Source organism: Anomaloglossus baeobatrachus, chromosome 1 (genome assembly GCF_048569485.1).
Source record: "Anomaloglossus baeobatrachus isolate aAnoBae1 chromosome 1, aAnoBae1.hap1, whole genome shotgun sequence".
NCBI lineage: Eukaryota > Metazoa > Chordata > Amphibia > Anura > Aromobatidae > Anomaloglossus > Anomaloglossus baeobatrachus.
This window is the reverse complement of record NC_134353.1, coordinates 718,681,552-718,705,836: the sequence shown is the minus strand read 5'-3', so window position 1 is coordinate 718,705,836 and position 24,285 is coordinate 718,681,552. Positions and strand designations below refer to the sequence as shown.

The following is a 24,285-nucleotide window of genomic DNA, read 5'->3' as shown; positions in this document are numbered from 1 at the left end:
GAACAAAGGTAGATGATGGCCAAAAAAGGAAAATGCTTGACTGGATCTCAAGTGGTCCAACAAGTGCCCTCTCCGCCACCTCAACTGCCGCATCCAAAAAACACCAGTCCTCTGAGTTGTCATCCCAATCAAACTTGCTTTCTCCCAGCTCTGAAGTCTCCATCCGCCCTGCACAGTATGGTGGAACTGAGATGGCTGAGTCTGCAGAGCTGTTCAGTCACACTATAGCCTGGGAATCAGAGGTCTGCTCCCAAGCTACAGTGAGTACAGACCATGAAATGGTCTGCAGTGATGCCCAGAACCTTTGTGACTCTGATTCAGGCCGTGAGGACCAAGTTTCTGAGCATAATGTTGACCCTTTTTCACCAACTGTAACACCTGTGGTTATAGACAATGAGGAACATACTGATGACGATGAGACGCAGATACCAGATTGGGATGACAACTTAAATATTCGGTCAGGGCAAGAAGAGGCTCGGTCTGAGGGTGAGGGGAGTGCAAACACAACAATTGATGAGGAAGTTCTAGATCCCACCTACTGTCAACCCACAGTCAGGCCCTCGAGGAGGATGCAACTGACGACGAAGTTACCTTGCGCCTTCCTGGACAGAGTAGGAGTACTGGTAGCACGTCTACAACTGCATCCTCAGCCACCACTGTGCCTCTGAGCACTAGTCGGGGTGGATCAGCAGGTCGCATGCTCTCTAAGCCTTGCCTAGCCTGGTCCTTTTTTGATATAGCAAAAGATCGCTCAAATTATGTGATCTGTAAAATTTGTCATGATTCTGTTAGTAGAGGGCAAAACCTCAGCAGTTTGACAACTTCTTCCATGAATCGTCACATGAATAAATATCATATGTCCCGGTGGGAAGCTCACCGTGCTGCAATGCGGCCTAGCGGAGCGAACCATCCACCGCCTGCCCCTTCCAGTGCATCCGCGCGCTCTTCATCTTCTAGGACTGTGGGGACAGCTGTCACACCTGGTTTTCCACGCACAACTTCCACCTCTGTAACCGCAACAGGCAGTTTGCTTGGTAGGTCGTCAGTTGGTTTGGAAGGGGAAACAAGTACGTGTGTACAGCTCTCTCAGACATCGATAGCACCAACGTTGGATGAAGGCAACATCATGTCTACGCCTGCACTTTCCTCACAAAGCTGCATTTTTCCAGGGACACCCTACTCAACACCGTCTACACACAGCAGCCAGATCTCTGTCCCTCAGATGTGGACAAATAAAAGGCCATTTCCTGCGACCCATGACAAAGCTAAGAGGTTGACTTTATCCCTCTGTAAGCTCTTGGCTACCAAAATGCTGCCTTTCCGCCTGGTGGACACAGGATTTTAGAGACCTTATGTCTGTCGCTGTGCCCCAGTACCAGATGCCCAGTCGCCACTACTTCTCTAAGAAAGGTGTGCCCGCGCTACACCAGCATGTCGCACACAACATCACCGCTTCCTTGAGAAACTGTGTGTGTGAACGGGTGCATTTCACCACAGATACTTGGACCAGTAAGCATGGACAGGGACGTTACATGTCGCTGACTGGGCACTGGGTAACTATAGTGTTAGATGGTGAAGGGTCTGCTGCACAAGTCTTGCCGTCCCCACGACTTGTGTGTCAATCCTCTGTCTGTCCAAGTTCCGCCACTGCTTCTGCCTCCTCCACCTCATCTGGGTCCTCCACCTCCGCCCCAAGCCTGCCTGGTCAGGCCACCAGCGTTCGCACTGCGCAGAAGGAATCACGCACCCCTCATTACTATGCTGGCAGCAGAGCGCAACGGCATCAGGCGGTCTTTAGCTTGACATGTCTTGGGAATAGGAGTCACACAGCTGAGGAGTTGTGGTCAGCTCTGCGGTCCGAGTTTAATAAATGGTTGTCTCCACTCAACCTGCAGCCTGGTAAGGCCGTGTGCGACAATGCTGCAAACCTGGGTGCGGCCCTTCGCCTGGGCAAGGTGACACACGTGCCTTGTATGGCTCACGTGTTGAACCTTGTTGTCCAGCAATTTTTAACACCCTATCCCGGCCTAGATGGCCTTCTGACCAGGGCACGAAAACTGTCTGCTCACTTCCGCCGTTCAACCGCCGCAGCTGAGCGACTTGCATCGCTCCAGAAGTCTTTCGGCCTGCCGGTTCATCGCCTGAAATGCGATGTGGCGACACGCTGGAATTCGACTCTCCACATGTTACAGCGACTGTGGCAGCACCGCCGAGACCTGGTGCAATACGTCATGACGTATAGCCTGGGCCAACGAGATGCAGAGGTGGGGCAGATCACCCTGATGGAGTGGTCGCAGATCAAGGACCTATGCACCCTTCTGCACAGTTTCGACATGGCGACGAATATGTTTAGCGCTGACAATGCCATTATCAGCATGACAATTCCAGTCATTTACATGCTGGAGCACACGCTAAACACTATTCGGAGTCAGGGGGTGGGACAACAGGAAGGGGAGGAACTACAGGAGGATTCATATGCGCAAGACACAACAACATCACCAAGGTCCAGACGTTCATCATCACCAATGCGGCAGGCATGGGACCATGGGGGACAGGGATCAACAAGGGCGCATGGTAGCCGGCGAAATGTTGAGGAAGGTGCAAGAGAACATGAAGAAATGGATGACGAACTGTCCATGGACATGGAAGACTCAGCGGATGAGGGAGACCTTGGTCAAATTTCTGTTGAAAGAGGTTGGGGGGAGATGTCAGAGGAAGAAAGAACCGTTAGCACCTCTATGCCACAAACACAGCGTGGACTTGGTCCGCATGGCTGCGCAAGACACATGAGTGCTTTCTTGCTGCACTACCTCCAACATGACCTTCGTATTGTCAAAATTAGAAGTGATGATGACTACTGGCTTGCCACACTATTAGATCCCCGGTACAAGTCCAAATTTTGTGACATAATTCCAGCCATAGAAAGGGACGCACGTATGCAGGAGTATCAGCAGAAGCTGTTACTCGATCTTAGCTCGGCTTTTCCACCAAACAACCGTGCAGGTGCAGGGAGTGATTCTCCCAGTTGTAACTTGACAAACATGGGACGGTCTCGTCATCTTCAACAGTCCACCCGTACCAGTAGCACCGTATCTGGTGCTGGTAACAGCAATTTTATGGAATCTTTTCATAATTTTTTTAGACCCTCCTTTGCAAGGCCACCAGAGACAACAAGTCTGACACATAGTCAGCGGCTGGAGAGGATGATACAGGAGTATCTGCAAATGAACATCGATGCCATGACTTTGCAAATGGAGCCTTGCTCATTTTGGGCTTCAAATCTTGAAAAATGGCCAGAGCTCTCCACTTACGCCTTGGAGATTTTGTCGTGTCCAGCTGCCAGCGTTGTCTCTGAACGTGTCTTCAGTGCTGCTGGGTGTGTGCTGACAGATAAGCGCACGCGTCTGTCCAGTGACAATATGGACAGACTAACGTTCATCAAAATGAACAAGTCATGGATCCACAAGGAATTTACTACCCCTGTGTCATCCTGGGGAGAGTAAATGCTTGTGGATTTGGAATGTGCTTGATGCAAATCAAAACATCCTGTTTGCAACTAGGGCACAACTGCTGCCACTGATGGGGTGTCTGTGTGGCCCAATTTTTGGAAAAAAGGGAGACTCCGGTTGGAATAACCCTTGCTTGCTGTGTTTTTTAAAAGGAGCCAAGATGAACAAGTCATGGTTCAGCAAAGACTTTGCTACCTACCCCGGTGTCATCCTGGGGACGGTTAAGGATGGCGTATTTTTGAATGTGCTTGATGCAAATCTACCTGTGAAGTGTACAACTGGGGCACAACTGCTGCCACTGAAGGGGTGGGTGTCTGTGTGGCCCAATTTTTGGAAAAAAGGGATACTCCGCTTGGAGTCACCTTGCGGTGTTTTACATGATTTTAGAAGGGCGTGCCATGCCTATATCTGTGTCTCCTCTCTTTCCTTGTCCAGCTCTTTTGTTTTCGCATGAGTATATGTCCCTGTCACTTTCCCATGTGTTTGTGTTGTGAGTTGTTTGTCACCTTTTGGGCACCTTTGAGGGTGTTTTCATGTGTTTGTGAATGCCTGCCATTGTTTCCTATGCGGTTCGAGATCGGTTCGTCGAACGTTCGACGAACTGAACTCGAACGAGACTTCCGTTCGACGAACCGAACTCGAGCCGAACCACGACCGGTTCACTCATCTCTAGTCCCTTCATAAACCCCAGCCTGTGGCTGTGCTCATAGAAGAATATAAATTACACTATATCCTACAACATTTTTAGTATTAGGCTATGTTCACACACTGCGTTTTTTACCTTCGTTTTTGGTGCGTTTTTGCTGCAGAAATTTCTTGAGAAATTCTTGTAACCTTTCTGCAGACATTCCCCAGCCAAACCTATGGCAAAAAAAAAATAGCTGTGCGCACACTGCGTTTTTTTTCTTAAGAAAATTCCTTCAGTAGATTTTCTTAAGAAAAAGAATGAGCATGTCACTTCTTTCCTGCAACTAACTGCGTTAGTTACCATAGATAATGGCACAATAACGCAGGGAGCAACCAGCGGTAAAAACGCACCAAAAACGCACCAAATCGCGGTAAAAACGCAGGTGCGCTAATCCTTCACTCAAGAAATTTTCTTAAGAAAAATCCTTTCTAGTGTGCACATAGCCTTACAGTTTATAATAAGTGATCAGGCGATCGCAGGATTAAAGATTAACTTTCATTTTAATTTTTATCTCAGAAATAAATAGTACCACTCCAAATAAGAAACTATGTAATATATCTTAGCAGACAAATCTGTTTATTTTTATTTTCCTTCTGGACTGTTGCTTTAGTCTCAAATTGCTGAGTTATAAAGTAAAATCTGTCTTTATTGAATACAAACTTTCCCATTACTGAGACAGGAGATGACAGTTGGTGCTAAAAAAAAGCCTTTATGGACAAATATAAGTGTGATTCTGTGCTCACAATAATGGCCAGATCTCTTTAGTGATGCATACAGTTTGTATCGTACAATCTGATGACAGATCCGCATTGTGTTTACTGGCGATGCCGGTCATGTTGTAGTGTCTGTGCATGATAACTGCAAAAGGTGCACATTTTATGTGCAATATGGAGTTCTAAAAATATGGGGCTTTTCAAAGCTTTTATGCTATTTCTCTTGTGTAAAACATTCATGAATCTGCTCCAAAGTTCTTAGAAACTGATGAAAAAAAGCAAATGTTAAAAAATAATTTCCACCACTGAAATAGAAAAATATAGTTTGGTATCACTGCAATCATAATGACTTGAAGAGTCCATGTTGTTGTCTTTTATTTTATCAAAATCTAAATGCTATAAAAAGAAAACTTAAGAAACAATGGTGATTTGCATTTTTTACACCATTTCACAGCATGGGAAAATAATTAGATTTTTCCCTCTCTTTTTCACTGTTATATGGCAGGGGAGTTGATCTGATTTTCACTGAGGGCCACATCATGATTTCACTGAGGCTGTCATTCTCGGGAGCTGTCCCTGGTTAGCGGGGACGAGGGCGCGCTGTCCCTGGTTAGCGGGGACGAGGGCGCACTGTCCCTGGTTAGCGGGGACGAGGGCGCGCTGTCCCTGGTTAGCGGGGACGAGGGCGCGCTGTCCCTGGTTAGCGGGGACGAGGGCGCGCTGTCCCTGGTTAGCGGGGACGAGGGCGCGCTGTTTCAAAGATGAAACGACACGAGTGCTGGCTGATGGCGTTCACTCAGATTCAAAGATGGCATCTGCTCCTTTTGCTGACCCTGCTCCCTCTACTAACCACTTGCTGCAACTGCTCAGAGACGACAGTGAAGATATGACACCTTGATACAATGTAAAGTAGTCAGTGTACAGCTTTTATAACAGTGTAAATTTGGTACCCTCTAACTGAACACACAGCTACTAATGTCTTAACCGCTCGTAACAAAAGGGAGTACACCCCCTAAGTGAAAATGGCCAAATTGTGCCCATTTTCCCTCTCCAGTGTCATGTGACTCAATAGTGTTACCAGGTTTCAGGTGTTAATGGGGAGCAGATGTAGATTTGGTATTATCGCTTACAGTCTTACTCGTCACTGAAAGTTCACAATGGCACCTCATGGCAAAGAACTCTGAGGATCTGACGACAAAAAGAATTGTTGCTCAACGTAAAGATGGCCGAGGCTATAAGAAGATTGCCAACAACCTGAAACGGAGTTGCAGCACGATGGCCAAGACTATATACAGCGGTTTAACAAGACTTCCACTTAGAACAGGACTCGTTATGGTAAACCAAAGAATTTTAGTCCACATGCTCAGTTTTATATCCAGAGGTTGCCTTTCAAAATAGATGAGTGAGTACTGCCAGGATTGTTGCAGAAGTTAAAGGAGTGGGAGGTCAATCTGTCAATGCTGAGACCGTACACCACACACTGCATTGCATTAGTCTACATGGCTATCGTCCCAGAAGGAAGCCTCTTCTGATCATTATGCACAAGAAAGCACGCAAACAGGTTCCTGAAGACAAGCAGGCTAAGGACATAGATTACTGGAACGGAGTCCTGTTATCTGATGAGACCAAAATAAACCTATTGGGGTCAAGCATGTATGGCAGCAACTAGGTGAGGAGTACAAGGACAGGTTTATCTTGCCTCCAGCCATACTGTAATGGGGGTGTCATGGTTTGGGGGCTGCATGAGTGCTGCAAGCTGTGGGGAGCTACAGTGCATTGAGGGAACCATGAATGCCAATATGTACTGTGGCAATCTGAAGCGGAGCATGATCTCCCTCCCTTCAGGAACTCTTACTACTTTATATTGTATCAAGTTGTCATATCTTCAGTGATGTCCCATGAAAAGATATAATAAAATATTTGCAAAAATGTAAGGGTATACTCCCTTTTGTGATATATACTGTACACACAAACACACTACTCGCGAAAAGCATGCATGTCAACATACATAGACATTAAAGCTGTGTACAGATAGCCATGGTATAACGCTCACTGCAGCACGGCGAGCGTGGAGGCGTGAACCAACTAGACCGCTCTGGTAGCTGACCACAAGCAAGACATGGGAGAGCGTAGATGGTGAGCAATAGACTAGGTTTATTGACAATCCTTAACCCTCTGTCACATACAATATCTGTTCTAACGAGTTCACATACAATGTGACTGTCAGGCGCTGGCTAGAAAAATACCTATTATATCTAATGTTTGCAATTTCAGTGCTCTAAAAGTGATCAGTGACCTTCATAGGGATGTAATAAAAGAGACTACACATAATCAGGTGCAAAAAAACCCCATTTACTTAACATAAAACTAATAACTCTGAAATACAAACATTTAAAACTCCCACCAAATAGTCCCCAGTTCGTCAAAGAACTCTACAAAGAAAATTTATGGAAACAAACTTTAATTTTAAGGTACCTTAAGTACTATTAAACACATATTCAATCACAATTAGATCCTGAAGTTTCCCCAGAAAAATTACACTTGCAGAGCATGTGATGAATAAAAACATAAAATACCAACCTTATTGAGTGTGACATGTTCACATACAATGAGCCTGAGAGATTAGCGCAGTTATATCTGTCCTCCTGAAGCTCTGCAATCCAACTGTGGTATGAGGTTTCACAGAGCTGCTAGAGACGGGAGACTACCTGGAGGGAGGGGATTTCCTCACAATCTGGTGAGGAAGGAGAAATGAAAGTAAAAGAGATGTGCCTGTCAGGCCTATTGTATGTGACGGAGGGTTAAATAGGAAAGAAGTGCGAAGGTGACCAGGAGAGCCTCCACCCGACCATGCACCGAACTCCCCTGGAGGAGCAAACTGGAGCAAACCACTATACAGGGGCTGTCCGACCCAACCCCAGGGGCCCTAAATGCACAATCTCCAAGACAGTGGTTACGACTCACCGCATCACAGGGAAAGAGCAAAGTCTCTGGTTTGTGTACCCAGACAGTGGCACAGCACAACGTGCGAAGACATGGCAAACTTGAAGGAAGTGGAAGTGGCTCCTCCAGATGCTGCAACGCTGTTACAGCAAGGCTCTGTGGACGTGGAACCAAAAGTGGAGCTTGAGACCAGGAAGGAGGCACAGCTTATGGGTCCTTTTGGCAACAGAAAAGCAGCAGTTCCAGAGGCTCAGCAAACAAGAATAAATCTAAAGGGTGCTTTACACACTGCAACATGGCTACCGATTTCGTTAGCGATGTGACACGGCAGATCGCAGATAAGATTTGCCGAGATCGCACATGGGTCATTTTTTTGTAGCGTCGGTCACATGTGTGATCTCGGCAAATCGTATGTGCGATCTCGTTAGCGATGTAACACGCCAGATCGCTAGCGATGTCGCAGCGTGTAAAGCACCCTTAAGGATAGAAAATGACACTGTAAGAGGCACAGGAAGAGGAACGCAGTGCGAACCCTACACTGACAACATACCTAAGGATAGAAAATGTTGCCCAAGCACTTCCCATAAGGGGAGGGTGCTTTATATACACAAAGCTGCTCATCAATAGGCTTGGAGGGCATTGCCTCAAAACAGCTTTGTACTAACAGGACCTGCGATGATGTCAGAGGGAGGGGAGGCGCAGATCACGTGATCCTTAGTGCATGCAGGACTCTGCAGTGTTACTATGGATGCAGGAGAGCAGGACCCGCGTGTGGGCTGTGTCAGTACAGAACGGACAGAAGCCGTTCCAGCCCTGGTGACGCTGCGGAGATGCCCCCGGTCCCCATGGCCAGCAGGAATCTGAGTCACGGCACAGGACGGAGCATGACACATGGTCATGTAATACAGATGTTAAATGAGATTAAATGCTGGGTTGGAGTAATGCAAAATATATCCCTAATAAGATTATTACTATATCCCTTTCATAAGTGGCGCCCACCCCGATGCACGTTTCGCGACACATTCAACCAGGTGTGTCAGCGTAAAAATCAGCTAAAACTTAGTAGAGGGGGGAAAATGCCATCTTCGATTTTGAGCTCCGGCGCACACTTCTACACTGCTCCGACTGTACAGGGTATGTGGAGAGCCTGTTCTAACCTAGCGTGCCACATAAAATGACGTGGTGAGCCGGATTCAACCAGCGTGCCCTGAGTTTGACTCCTTTTGTGTATGGTGAAGCGAATGTAGGTTTTCTTTGTCGCTCCATTGGGAGACCCAGACAATTGGGTGTATAGCTCCTGCCTCCGGAGGCCACACAAAGTATTACACTGAAAAGTGTAACCCCTCCCCTCTGCCTATACACCCTCCCGTGCATCACGGGCTCCTCAGTTTTATGCTTTGTGTGGAAGGAGGCACACATCCACTCATGCATTCCCATTTTAGTCAGCAGCAGCTGCTGATTTTATCGGATGGAAGAAGAGAGGGCCCCCACAGGGCCCCCGACATGCTCCCTTCTCACCCCACTACGTCGGCGGTGCTGTTAAGGTTGAGGTACCCATTGCGGGTACAGAGGCTGGAGCCACATGCCGTTTTCCTTCACCATCCCTTAGAGGCTCTGGGAGAAGTGGGATCCTGACCGGTCATCCATTCACTGGGACCGGGCTCCCTCCGCAGCCCCTGTGGGAATCTGCCGGACAGGAGTCTATGTATCCTCAGGGACAGGGCCCTGCATCTAAAGGTACTCTGTGTCCCCATGGGGACTGTGCATGGAGCGCTTGTTTCACAGACGCTGCAGCAGCTGCTGGTTTGTGAAGACCGGGACTTCCGCGCCGACCGAGCCTGTTTGTCGGCCGCGGTATTAAATTTAGTCCCCGGCTTCATTGCGGCCTAGTACCATAACTCCCGCCCCCGGGCCTGCCAGTCAGGGGTAAGGGCGGGACGGTCGACCTGACGTCGGCAGTGAGGGCTGGAGCATACTTTAGGTTTCCTCCCCCCCCTCACTGATCACTGGGGGGCCCCAGATTCCCGCACTTTACTAGTCGCCGCCCACGGCTCCCTCCTCCCCTGAGAGCTCCGGCAGCCATTTTTACACACATTCTGCCGGTGGAGGATTTCAGGAACGAGCTCTGCAGCTCTGGGACACCTAAGGCAGGGAATCTGGTGGACACACACTCCGCTTTGAGCGGTCGGTAAGCCACACCGGTCACCCGGTGCTGGTCCCCCTAGGGTGCCGGAGTATATATGTGTATATATATATATATATATATAATATATATGTGTATATATGTGTATATATGTATATATATATATATATATATATATATATATATATATAATTTTCTCTGTTCGGCCGGGTTGTTTACTTTTGGCTATATACCCTCAGTGATCACTCTCCTAGGAGACAACAGCATGTTGTCCACAAGGAACAAGGGCGCTAAGGCAAAGGATTTTTTTGCAACCTGTACCTCTTGTGGGGCTATGTTACCTGCGGGTTCCACCTACACTCACTGTGAGCAATGCTCGACCCCTGTTGCACTTGCTCAGCCGGAGCCTCGGTCACTAGTGGGCCCCTCGGATCAGGCAGACCCTCCTGCTTCCACTGTCCAGGCGGCAGGGACAGAGTTTGCAGTTTTTGCTGAGAAACTCTGAGTCGCTTTCACAATCCATGGCTCAGTCTATGGACAAATGGTCTGCCAAGCTACTAGAAGCCTTGCAGTCCAGACCGGTCCTTACACAGGCCCCGGGCACTGTTGGATCATCGCCTCCAGGCCCCTCTCGGTCTGCGCCGCAGCGTGCTCCTGGGGTGGCCCCTAGGTCTCACGTGGAGGACTCATGCACGGATCACAGTCCCAGACCGGCTAAGCGGGCTTGCTGGGAATCTTCCCCGACTTCCTCACGCTGCTCGGGGTCTCAGCTTGAGGACTCTCTGGAGGACGGGGTGGACGTCGCAGCTCAGGGCTCTGACCCTGACGTTGCCCTCAATCTTGATACACCTTAGGGGGACGCCTTAGTAAATGATCTTATATCGTCCATTAACCAGGTGCTAGATCTTTCTCCCCCACCTCCACCTATAGAGGAGTCGGCTTCGCAGCAGGAGAAACACCAGTTTAGGTTTCCCAAACGTACACGGAGTGCGTTTTTCGATCACTCTAACTTCAGAGATGCTGGCCAGAAGCACAGAGCATTTCCGGACAAGCGCTTTACTAAGCGCCTTAATGACACACGTTACCCCTTCCCCTCTGACGTAGTTAAGGGTTGGGCTCAATGTCCCAAGGTGGATCCTCCAGTCTCTAGACTGGCGGCTAGATCTGTAGTATCAGTTGCAGATGGCTCATCGCTCAAGGATGCCACTGACAGGCAGATAGAGCTCCTGGTGAAATCCATCTATGAAGCCACAGGCGCGTCTTTTGCCCCGGCCTTTGCAGCCGTGTGGGCACTCCAAGCTATCTCAGCTTGTCTGTCTGAGATTAATGCGGTCACACGTACCTCTGCTCCGCAAGTTGCGTCTTTGACTTCTCAGGCGTCGGCTTTTTCGTCCTACGCCATGAACGCCGTCCTGGACTCTGCTAGCCGTACAGCGGTAGCATCCGCTAATTCGGTGGCAGTCCGCAGGGCCATGTGGCTACGCGAATGGAAGGCAGACTCTGCTTCCAAGAAGTTCTTAACCGGTTTGCCGTTTTCTGGCGACCGATTGTTTGGCGAACGATTGGATGAAATTATTAAGGAATCCAAGGGAAAGGACTCGTCCTTACCCCAGTCCAAACCGAAGAGACCTCAGCAACGGAAAATACAACCGAGGTTTCGGTCCTTTCGGCCCTCAGCCAAGTCCCAATCCTCCTCGTCCAACAGGCCGGAGAAGGGCCAGAGGAACTCCTATGCGTGGCAGTCCAAGTCACGCCCCCAAAAAACCGCCGGAGGCACTGCCTCCAAGGCGGCCTCCTCATGACTTTCGGCCTCCCCGAACCGCATACTCGGTCGGTGGCAGGCTCTCCCGCTTTTGCGACGCCTGGTGGCCACATGTCCAAGACCGATGGGTGAGAGACATTCTGTCTCACGGTTACAGTATAGAGTTCAGCTCTCGTCCTCCGACTCGTTTCTTCAGAACATCTCCGCCCCCATCTCGGGCCGACGCACTTTTTCAGGCTGTGGGCGTTCTGAAGACAGAAGGAGTGGTGATTCCCGTTCCCCCTCAGGAACATGGTCACGGCTTCTACTCCAACTTGTTCGTGGTGCCAAAGAAGGACGGATCATTCCGTCCCGTTCTGGACCTCAAACTGCTCAACAGGCATGTGAGCACCAGAAGGTTTCGGATGGAATCTCTCCGCTCGGTCATCGCTTCGATGTCACAAGGAGACTTCCTAGCATCAATCGACATCAAGGATGCTTATCTCCATGTGCCGATCGCACCCGAACATCAATCATCAGTTCGTGGCACTGCCTTTCGGCCTGGCGACAGCCCCACGGGTCTTCACCAAGGTCATGGCATCCGTTGTGGCGGTCCTACACTCTCAGGGACACTCGGTGATCCCTTACTTAGACGATCTCCTAGTCAGGGCACCCTCCCGGGTGGCGTGTCAACACAGCCTGACCGTCGCTCTGGCGACTCTCCAGCAGTTCGGGTGGCTCATCAACTTCCCAAAGTCCAAGTTGACACCGACCCAATCACTGACTTACCTCGGGATGGAGTTTCATACTCACTCAGCGGTAGTCAAGCTACCGCTGGACAAACAGCTTTCGCTACAGACAGGGGTGCAATCTCTTCTTCGGGGTCAGTCACACCCCTTGAGGCGCCTCATGCACTTCCTGGGGAAGATGGTGGCAGCAATGGAGGCAGTGCCCTTCGCGCAGTTCCATCTGCGCCCACTCCAATGGGACATTCTCCGCAAATGGGACAGGAGGTCGACGTCCCTCGACAGGAACGTCTCTCTTTCCCTTGCAACCAAGACGTCACTTCAGTGGTGGCTCCTTCCCAACTCTCTGTCGCAGGGAAAATCCTTCCTACCCCCAACCTGGGCTGTGGTCACGACGGACGCGAGCCTGTCAGGGTGGGGAGCGGTTTTTCTCCACCGCAGGGCTCAGGGAACCTGGACTCCGATAGAGTCTTCCCTTCAGATCAATGTTCTGGAGATAAGGGCAGTGTATCTAGCCCTAAAGGCGTTCCATCGGTGGCTGGAGGGCAGGCAGATCCGCATACAGTCGGACAACGCCACGGCGGTCGCGTACATCAACCACCAGGGCGGCACGCGCAGCCGTCAAGCCTTCCAGGAAGTCCGACGGATTCTGCTGTGGGCGGAAGCCACAGCCTCCACCATCTCCGCAGTTCACATCCCGGGCGTAGAAAACTGGGAAGCAGATTTTCTCAGTCGTCAGGGCATGGATGCGGGGGAATGGTCTCTTCACCCAGACGTGTTTCGAGAGATCTGTCGCTGTTGGGGAACGCCGGACGTCGATCTCATGGCGTCACGGCACAACAACAAGGTCCCGGCCTTCATGGCACGGTCTCAAGATCACAGAGCTCTGGCGGCGGACGCGTTAGTTCAGGATTGGTCGCAGTTTCGACTCCCTTATGTGTTTCCTCCTCTGGCGATGTTGCCCAGAGTGTTACGCAAGATCAGATCCGACTGTCGTCGCGCCATTCTCGTCGCTCCAGATTGGCCGAGGCGGTCGTGGTACCCGGATCTGTGGCATCTCACGGTGGGTTAGCCGTGGGCGCTTCCAGACCGCACAGACCTGCTGTCACAAGGGCCGTTTTTTCCATCTGAATTCTGCGGCCTTCAACCTGACTGTGTGGCCATTGAGTCCTGGCTCCTAGCGTCGTCGGATTTATCTCAATTACCTCACTCCGAAGAGTGTCGGAGCTTGCAGCGCTGTCATGCAAATCCCCTTTCCTGGTTTTTCACCAGGATAAGGTGGTTCTGCGTCCTGTCCCGGAGTTTCTCCCTAAGGTGGTATCTCCTTTTCATCTCAATCAGTTTATCTCCTTACCGTCATTTTGCCCTCATCCAGTTCACCAGTGTGAAAAGGATTTGCATTCATTAGATCTAGTGAGAGCACTCCGGCTCTACGTGTCTCGCATGGCGCCCCTGCGCCGTTCAGATGCGCTCTTTGTCCTGGTCGCTGGCCAGCGTAAGGGTTCGCAGGCTTCCAAGTCAACCTTGGCTCGGTGGATCAAGGAACCGATTCTTGAAGCCTACCGTTCTTCGGAGCTTCCTCTTCCTTCGGGCCTGAAAGCCCATTCTACCAGAGCCGTGGGTGCGTCCTGGGCATTGCGACACCGGGCTACGGCTCAGCAGGTGTGTCAGGCAGCTACCTGGTCTAGTCTGCACACCTTCACAAAACACTATCAAGTGCATACCTATGCTTCGGCAGATGCCAGTCTAGGTAGGCGAGTTCTTCAGGCGGCGGTTTCCCACCTGTAGGAAGGGGTTGTTTTTCGGCTCTCTTTTATTGAGGTATTCTTTTACCCACCCAGGGACTGCTTTTGGACGTCCCAATTGTCTGGGTCTCCCAATGGAGCGACAAAGAAGAAGGGAATTTTGTTTACTTACCGTAAATTCCTTTTCTTCTAAATCCTATTGGGAGACCCAGCACCCGCCCCTGTTCCCTTCGGGCTGGTTGTTCTTTTGTGTACACATGTTGTTCATGTTGAATTGTTCTTTTGGTTATGGTTTCAGTTCTCCGAACATCCTTCGGATTGAATTTACCCTAGACCAATTTATAAGTATCCTCCTTCCTGCTTTTGCACCAAAACTGAGGAGCCCGTGATGCACGGGAGGGTGTATAGGCAGAGGGGAGGGGTTACACTTTTCAGTGTAATACTTTGTGTGGCCTCCGGAGGCAGAAGCTATACACCCAATTGTCTGGGTCTCCCAATAGGAGCTAGAAGAAAAGGAATTTACGGTAAGTAAACAAAATTCCCTTCGTTTTGCAATTTAAATACGCTTGGATTTATTTCCCGTTTTCCATTACATCACATGATAAAATGGATTGCCATTTAAAAAGTTCAACTTGAATCACAAAAGCAAATGGTCATGGTTATTTCAGCGGAAAAATAAAAAAAGTTATGAATCTTGAAAAAAGAGTAAAAGACTAAACAGCAATAAGAGTATTGCGTCTTTTTCAGCCTGTAACCTGTGCACGAGTAATAACATTTACTGAATTTATCATTTATATTAATTAATAAAACATATCACTCTTTTTCATTTATCTTATGTTATCGATTCTAATTCCAGACTCCCCGCAAACGCCGCTTCTGGAGGCCATCCAACCTGACCCTGGATTACATTTACCAAGTGTGACCCGTGTGGCAGCTCAGCAGCCCCTGTCTACTCCTGGTAAAATAGGTAATGTATTGGACTACCCTATGGCCTTTTATGAAAAGTAAAGTTGGCACTGTGCGTTGTTTTACCCAGATTTGGACTTTAATATTATTAATCTGTCTTTAGAATCGATCAGCTGATTAAAGCAGCTCCACCATATCGAAAGTGGCACTACTATATACATTGTATAGTGGCTATGCAGGGTACAAGCCTTCTTAAATTCAAGTGCGAGAGCGCTGAACTAGGGCCACTACACCATATACAAAGCTAAGCCATCTCTGCTGTGGCCCTTTCAATCAGCTGATTGGTGCAGGTGCCTGGAGTTGGGACCCAATCAATATGATATTGGTGAACTACCCTAAGGAAAGGCTATCAGTTTTAACCCTTTCCCAACATGTGAATTAACAGTATGTCAGGTTCCGGTTTATGGAGCAGGCTCAATAGCTGAGCATGCACTATTACTGAGAGATGTCGTCTGTGATTCTTAACCAGTATCTTCATGTAACAGAAGCAACTGGAGCGTGATATGATCACTGTTTATGATCACTGTCGTTAAGCCATTTAAAGGCCGCTGTCAATCATTGATATTGACGCTTAATTAGTGTGATCACCAGTGCACATGGGCAGTGGCTCCCATCATGTACTTATACACAATAAACTGTGTTTTAATATATGTAGACCCTATGGCTGAACTTCATAGCAGAGTGTTATTTATACTGTAATAATAATGATTTATTCATTTTTATAGTGCTATTAATTCCACAGCGCTTTACATACATTGGCAACACTGTCCCCATTTGGGCTCACAATCTAGTCCCTATCTGTATGTCTTTGGAGTGTGGGAGGAAACCGGAGAACCCAAAGGAAACCCACACAAACACGGGGAGAACATACAAACTCCTTGCAGATGGTGTCCTTGGTGGGATTTGAACCCATGACCCCAGCGCTGCAAGACTGCAGTGCTAACCACTGAGCCACTGTGCCGCCCATACTGTATTATTGCTATATATAGAAGTAGCTATCAGCTGATCACAGGTTCAAGCCCCTAAGGTGAATTAGAAAATAAAGTAAAATACAAAAAAGTTTTAAAAAGTATATAAAAATTCAAATTGCACCTCCTTTTCTCCCAGTAATTATGTAGACTTTTTGTTAAAGAAAAGAAAAAAAAAAAACATTGGCTATTGCCATGTTCATGGAACTCCTTAGCCTTAATTGTAAATGCTGTAATGAGAGAAATCTGACTGCCAGAATTGCTGTTTCTTGGGCATTTCATTGGAGGCCACAGGAAACCATAAGTGTTGATTGCTGACACCAGGAGGCTGAATTAAGAAAACACTAAAAAAAAAGTCTGCTTCTGCTCAGCCGGCTGCCCCCGTCTCCCTGCAGAAAGCTGCTCACTTTAGTGTCACATAGGAGGCAGACACAGGTCTGGAGTCCAGAGCAGTTTTTTTCTTTTTCCCTTCTGTTTCACATCTGTTGAAGAGGTCTCCATATAAGTTGGAAATTATCAGAGGTATGCGACTCTATTAGTTATAGCCCCTTTCAGAAGTACGGATACCTTCCTTGTCATTGCAGAAAGGCCTCACATAGGTCACGCTGAATCATAGGCCGCCAATTCCTGGGTTCTATCTGCTATTCTGGAATTTCATAAATTTAAGACTCGAACACCCCCTTTCAGTGTCTCGTTTCACTTCACCCCATCAGTGGGGGCTTCATGGGCATCTTTTCCGCAGCTCTATAAGGCCGCTTCATGGTCTTCAGCGCAAACCTTTTAAAGGGAACCTGTCACCACTTTTTTGGCGTATAAGCTTATAACTATATAAGTTATAAGCATTCTAACATGCTGTATATAAGAGCCCAGGCCGGGGGTATAACATAAAAAACACTCTATAATACTTAACTAACGGTCACACGGTGGGCCTAATGGGCATCTCCGTTGTCTGGTGCCGGCGCCTCCTCTTTCGGCCATCTTCGTCCTCTTTCTGGAGCCTTGGTGTATGACGCGGCTACATCATACACTCGCCGATCCCGCGCAGGCGCAGTACAATACTTTTATCTGCCCTCCTCAGGACCTGAATGCGGGCAAGTGTGTATGACGTCGGACCCGTCATGCACCGCGGCTAGAGGAGAACAAAGATGGCCGAAAGAGGCGGCGCCGGACAACAGAGACTCTTATTAGGCCCACCGCACGACCATTAGGTAAGTATTATATAGTGTTTTTTATGTTCTACCCCTGGCCTGGGCTCTTATATACCGCATGTTAGAATGCTGTATATAAAAGCCCGGTGGTGGTGGCCGCAGCTTATATGCCAAAAAAGTGGTGACAGGTTCCCTTTAAAAGTTTCACAGGGTCCTCACTTTCGCATCAGTCTGTTTGGTTCCATTGTTATATTGACCTAGAGAAAGATGTCAGCTCCTTTTTACTGCACAATAAACACTGTAAAAACGAGACCCAAAAATAATAATGGAATTTTTTTTTACTATTTCTCTGTACTTTGGTCCTCCCTCACACGTGTATATAAAACACATACGTGAAAAAACAGTATTGGTGTCATCAAGTGTTTCTTATCAGTGTTTTTCCTGTATATCTAAAGAAATAGATATTTCAAAGCTTCTCCTATACTTTTAATGTTAAACATGTACAGCACACAGATGCCATCCGTGTGCTGTATATGTTTTTCACAAGCTATTAGATTTGTATCGATTGTTATCTTCCGTGCTACCGGGAAAAAAAAGCTACTTGTTTGTGTGTTTTACACAGTCCACATAAAACAGACATGTGGGCAGCACCATAAGGCTAGGTTCATATTTCCGTTGTTTTGCATCAGTCACATGCGTTGCTTGACGCTTGTGACTGATGCGTTGTACAACGGATGACAAGAATAAGAATTCATTGTCGGACTCCGTTGTAAAACGTGAGAGAGAGAGAGCGATCAGCTGATCGTTCACAATAGCTGGCCGCCGGCTTTTGAGAGCCAACTGATGATCTCCCGGTGGCCGGCTAATGAGAGCGATCAGCTGTGGCTCTCATTAGACGGCTGCCGGGGGATCAGCTGATCACTCTCATTAGCCGGCCGCCGGGTGATCAGCTGATCGCTCTCATTAGCCGGCCGCCGGGTGATCAGCTGATCGCTCTCATTAGCCGGCCGCCGGGTGATCAGCTGATCGCTCACAGCAGCCGGCCGCCGGGTGATCAGCTGATCGCTCACAGCAGCCGGCCGCCGGGTGATCAGCTGGTCGCTCACAACAGCCGGCCGCCGGGTGATCAGCTGATTGCTCACAGCAGCCGGCCGCCGGGTGATCAGCTGATCGCTCTCATTAGCAGCCGGTCGCCGGGTGATCAGCTGATCGCTCACAGCAGCCGGCCGCCGGTTGATCAGCTGATCGCTCACAGAAGGTGGCTGCCGGGCGATCAGCTGATCATTCGGCCGCCGAGAGAGAGCATGCGCAGTGAAATCCTAAGGATTTCGCTGCTCAAAAAACGTTACACTCTGCGTTCCTGCCGCCCGACAGTCAGTCGTTCCATGACTGATCAGTCAGGCGGCGGATGCAATGCAAGAGCATCAGTCACAATCCGCCGCTCATACAAGTCTATGGAAACAACGGAATCCGCCAAACGGATTGCATTGTTTATCAGGAGCGGCGGATTGTGACTGATGCAAAACAACGGAAATGTGAACCTAGCCTAAGTTTTATGGGTACTTGTGGTATCTATGAACAGAAAAAAAAAATCCGAACATGTGAAGGTGGCCTTAGAATATTCTTTCCTTTTCCAATACATTGCATTATAAAATGTCATTCAAAACTACAGCTCTTCCCTCTGAAAATAAGCCCTCATATGGCTAGGTCATCAAAAAAAGGAGATTCGGAAAGGAGGAGAGGAAGAAAATAGATAAGCAAAATAAATAAATAATCTGCCTGTTATGAAGGGTTTAAAGTCCTTATTTAAAAAGGCATATTCTGACAATTGTGTGAAGCCCTGCTAGTTAGTATTGTCGCATTGGACTCCAAAAGTGCCAGTCCTATAATCCATACTGTATAATTGTAGCTTGGGTGTATAGCTGTATTCTAGAATAAGGGAATTATGACATTATTTGTACATATCAGTGACCTTTCTTATGCAATAGTTCTGCAGCTCTATGCCTGCATTCTGAATTCTTGTTAATAATGTAATTGGTACAATTATTGCTCAAATATTTTAGAGGGAATCTATCTGAAGGATGAACCCTCCTAAGCCATCTATAGAGGCATGCTGATCGCACTGAGAGGAGAGCTGCAGCTGGCAATGCGTTTGTAACGAGACAAAGTTCACCTCTGCTGTGGGAAGAGGAGAGCAGACTATCAGTTATTACATGTCTCACACTGCTAATGCTCCTTTCCATTTAAAAAAAAAAAAAAAAAAGGTCTGTAGGCCGATTCTCAGGGAAATCTGTGTCCGTCAGAATAAGATGTCAGATTGCAGATGTCAAAATATCATTTTGTTGAACGATCTATGACCACGTGCCCTATAGAAGACTTGGGAGGGTTAATCCTACTCATGAGCATCACCTTTCATTGTTGGAGTATAATTGGTAATATCTACAGCTATATTTTTTGCATTCTGCCCTGTGGTATTTGACATGTCTTTTGTTCTGCGAAGTTCACATTTCCATTCTGGGTGTCATGAGTGTCTGGTTTCAATTTGGAGATGTTTTTTTTTTTTTTTTCTTCTGCTCAAATACTTGACACATGACAAATCCCAATCAATGATCCTTCCTTGTTCCCATTTTTCAACAGTTAGCAAATCCTAAAACGGAACTCCTAAATGTGACCAGAGCCTTTAACTGTTAGGTGAGGCAGTTATGACACCAGCTCACAACGATCTAAACCCTAAGATTGTTTCTCCTTTACTGTAGGCTCCTTCTGTAATACATTCGAGATGCTTCCTTCGCCCCAGTCTGCTTCACTAAGTAACAGACCAAATCAACCAACAATGCTTTCTCCGGTGCCAAACAATGCCAGCTTGCAATCGCCCAGCAGAACTGCAGCTCCGAGAATGCCTGTCTCTTCTACTCCCACCACCGTTCATCTAACACAGCAGCCTCACTCAGATTCCGTGAAAGGGAAGCCTCAAGTCTTTGGCAATTCCATCCTGCAGCCTACTCCAAGCCAAAATTCCCAGCCTCCCCAAGAAAAGCTGCTGGGTCAGTCATCGTCCCTGAAATCTCCCTCCCAATTGGTATGTGTCAGTAAATCCATAGTGAACAAAGCTTTTATGTCCTTGCTTTCCTACTGTGTACTGATGCAGGTTACTTTTGATTGTGCAGGCACTATAGTATGCACAGTATATGTACTTCTATTCTTCATGTTTATGTATATAATGATTTATTCTTTTTCTCATGTATACCATATTTTTTTGGATTATAAGACGCACTTTTCCTCCCAAAAATTTGTGAAGAAAATGAGGTGCTGGAGAGGGGTCACAGGAGGCAGGGGCAATGCTGTGCTGCTCTGTACGGCGGCTGGCGCTGCTCTGTGCGGCTCTGTACAACGGCACGTGGCTGCTCTGTGTGGCAGCCGGCGGCACTGCTCTCTGCGGCAGTTGGTAAGGTACGGGCCATTTTGAAGATGTCGGTGGTGAGGACTCCAATTAATGGCAGCCAGATTCCACGCGTGCACATATGGAGCACTCTGCTCAAGATCTCGTCTGCGCACGCATCGCCTCCGGGCACCATTTTTTTGAAGCCCTCACCGCTGACATCTTCAGATTGGCCCGTGCCTCACCCCTCTCAGCACAGAGCAGATTCTCCTGTAGCCCCAACACAGCAGTAAGACCCAACCGGATTATAAAACGGACCTTTTTATATATTTTTTTTTTACTTTTTTTTTTCTCTCTAAATTTGGGGTGCGTCTTATAAAACGAAAAAAAGGTTGTTTTATTTATTAACATTGTTTTCTGTTCTTGAAACAGGTTTCTTCATCAAAACTAGGCTCCGATGATGGAAAACCTGTAGTTCCCTCGCCCTCCTCGCCTACTACGCCAGCCTCCATTCCAGACTCTGTTCTCCCTCCTGCACATGGCTCACCCAATAGACTGTTGTCTCCAGGAGCCAGCAAAGTACTTTCTCCTTCCTCATCAAAGTCACCTATACATTCCGGAGTTCAAGACTCATTAGCCCTAGTTACAGAGGACAATCACCAAGAAGTGCCCAAACACCTAGAACAGGTAAATGCAATACTCATTTGTTAACTACTTCACGACCTATGATGTGCTGGTGATCATGGAGTGCCAATGAGTTGTCATGACAGTCAGGGGTCAGCTGATTACTCCTGTGCCTGTCATGACTTACTTCCTGTGAACACCGGCTGTGAGCTTGTGTTCATAGGAAAACCATATTTGTGCTGTACATAGCGGTGCTGATGCACTACTCTGTATAGTACAAACGATTGGATGACAGCAGCTTCAAGTCCATAAAGGGGACTAGTAAAAACAATAAAAAGTGGAAACCAAAGTTTTTAACCATATTAAATTATTTAAAAAACACGAGTTCAAATCAGCCCCCTTTTGCTTGCCAAAAATAAAACAATTACACCCCCCCAAATATATTTGGTATCACCTCGAGTTCAGAAATACCGTATTTTTCGGACCATAAGACGCACTTTTTTTCCTCCAAATGTTGGGGGAAAGTGGGGGGTGCGTCTTATGGTCTGACTGTGGCTGCGGGGAATGGGGGTGCTGCGGTGGAGCGGGTCATCGGGGCACGAGCAGGCTGTAGCAGCCTGCCGTGACCACGTGGGCCCGGTCATTTAATATGCACGCCCATCCTCCCGCCCATCTCTCAGCGCTGAACCCGGCACTGACAGGTGGGCGGGGTAATGGGCAGGGATAAACAGTCGGCCCGCCTGATCACCCCTGGCAACTGCAGCCTGGAGTGATCATGTGCGGCTGTCTTCACTGCCCCCTGCGCATCATCATCAGTGCGGGGGGCAGTGAATCAGTACACATTACTCACCGTTCCCCTGCAGCATCGCGATCTGCTGACTTGCGTGGAGACTAGTGCCGCGCACAGCGATGACGACATCGCTGTGCGCACGTGTCCACACGCAGCTGCCAGCACAGACGACCGGAGGACATCGCGATTCTGCAGGGGAATGGGGACGGCTCCACTCAGCGGCGCTGCCGTTGACATAAACGGTAAGAGGAGCGGTGCTGCAGGGAGTGTGGTAAGGTGAGTATGAACGTTTATTTTTTTATGTGCCACAGGATCAATTTATCAGATCGATAAAGGGCGTAATGAGAAAAAAAAAATCAAGACTAAAGAATTACGTTTGTTTGTGTTTTGTTTTTTTTTTTTTATTGATCTCTGCAACATTGCAATAAAATGTAATAGGCGATCAAAACATCGGATCTACCCCCAAAAGGGTATCTGTAAAAACATCAGCTTAGGACGCAAAATATAAGCCCTCACACAGCCCCAGATCCCAAAAATGAGAACACTATTGCCAAAAGCGCAATTCTTCGTTTTTTGGGGTTTTTTTTAAAAGTTTCTGACATCTTTTTCACCACTTGGATAGACACCAAACATTTATAGTTGTGGGTTTCTTTTGTTTTGTTTTTGTTTTTTTTTTTCTTTCTTTAATGAACTCATACTGACCTGGGAAAACATAATGCCAGATCAGTTTTACCATATAGTTAACATGGTAAATAAAAAAAACAAAAAAACACTTGTGGAATTGCACTTTTTTTGTGCAATTTCACCACACTTGGAATGTTTTTTCTGTTTTTCAGTACACTACGTGGCAGAATGGTGTCATTCAATAGTACAACTCATCTGGCAAAAAATATGGCTATATTGCCAAAAAATAAACAAGTTATGGCTCTTGGGTTAGGGTTGAGGGGGAAGGGAGGAAAAAAAAAAGAAAAAGAAAATTGTCAGGCGTTGAAGAGGTAAACGTGCAACTGTTGTGTTTTTAACCTGCGGGATATTGATGAATTATTATGATATAATTGTGTTATGCAAACTCCATCCCTCATTGATATTAATAAAAGCGGCTGCTAAGGAATTGGGGGCAAAAGCCAAAATGCGGAAACTGTGCTAAAAGAAAACCCATTGTGCCTGTTGTATCCTCCACCCTCCATCACTTGTGTAAGCAGTGGCATTCTGTACATCCACGTGACCTCTGCAGACAGTCGCTGGCTGTTTCCTTTTGCAGCCTGACAATGGTAAGTCCAGTGATTGGAGGCAGCAGACGGGTGAATGTTTAGGATGTCACCTCTGCAGAAAAGGAAACACACAGACCTTCAGAGGGGATATAACAGATGATGGATGCTTTTTGTTTTTTTTTTCTTTTCTTCCAAATTTACAAATAACTTAATAAGACAATATTTCATAGTACACAATATACTAAATTAGTTTTCTGAATCTGCATCCACAGGCTCACAATATAAATGATAAAAAATTACATTTCTTAGTGTTTTATGGGCTTTAATAACTTTAATGAGCAGGTGGCATTGGCATCTCTCCCCACCCATATTTTTTTTCCCTTTCTTACCAATATCTCTGACTTCTTTCTTTTCTATTAAATTAAAGGTTTAAATTTTGTGGTTTCCGTTTTTTTCGCCATTCTTCCGAGAGCCGTAACTTTTTTTATTTATTTGTCAATATAGTCATGTGAGGGCTTATTGTGGAACGAGTTGTACTTTTAAGTAAAAACTATTAGTTTTACCATATAGTGCACCGGAAAAATGCAAAAAAATTCCAAATGCGGAAAAATTGCAATTTCTTCGGCGCTCCATTGGGAGACCCAGACGATTGGGTGTATAGCTACTGCCTCCGGAGGCCACACAAAGCATTACACTAAAAAGTGTAAGGCCCCTCCCCTTCTGGCTATACACCCCCAGTGGGATCACTGGCTCACCAGTTTTCTGCTTTGTGCGAAGGAGGTCAGACATCCACGCATAGCTCCACTGTTTAGTCAGCAGTAGCTGCTGACTATGTCGGATGGAAGAAAAGTGGGCCCATATGGGGTCCCCAGCATGCTCCCTTCTCACCCCACTTGCGGTTTGTAAGGTTGAGGTACCCATTGCGGGTACGGAGGCTGGAGCCCACATGCTGTTTTCCTTCCCCATCCCCC

The 24,285-nt window shown here is 47.5% G+C and overlaps 1 protein-coding gene across 4 annotated transcripts in view; it reads left to right on the top strand.

Annotated features, from left to right (window-relative positions):
- LOC142250032 (E1A-binding protein p400-like) overlaps positions 1 to 24,285 on the top strand; it is a 407,327-nt gene that overhangs the window by 23,683 nt on the left and 359,359 nt on the right. For all 4 annotated transcript variants that reach the window (XM_075322102.1, XM_075322107.1, XM_075322113.1 and 1 more), the window contains exons 4-6: positions 15,085 to 15,195; positions 20,067 to 20,389; positions 21,122 to 21,376. In XM_075322102.1, the coding sequence (XP_075178217.1) occupies positions 15,085 to 15,195; positions 20,067 to 20,389; positions 21,122 to 21,376 (689 nt within the window). The remainder of the gene's footprint in view (positions 1 to 15,084; positions 15,196 to 20,066; positions 20,390 to 21,121; positions 21,377 to 24,285) is intronic.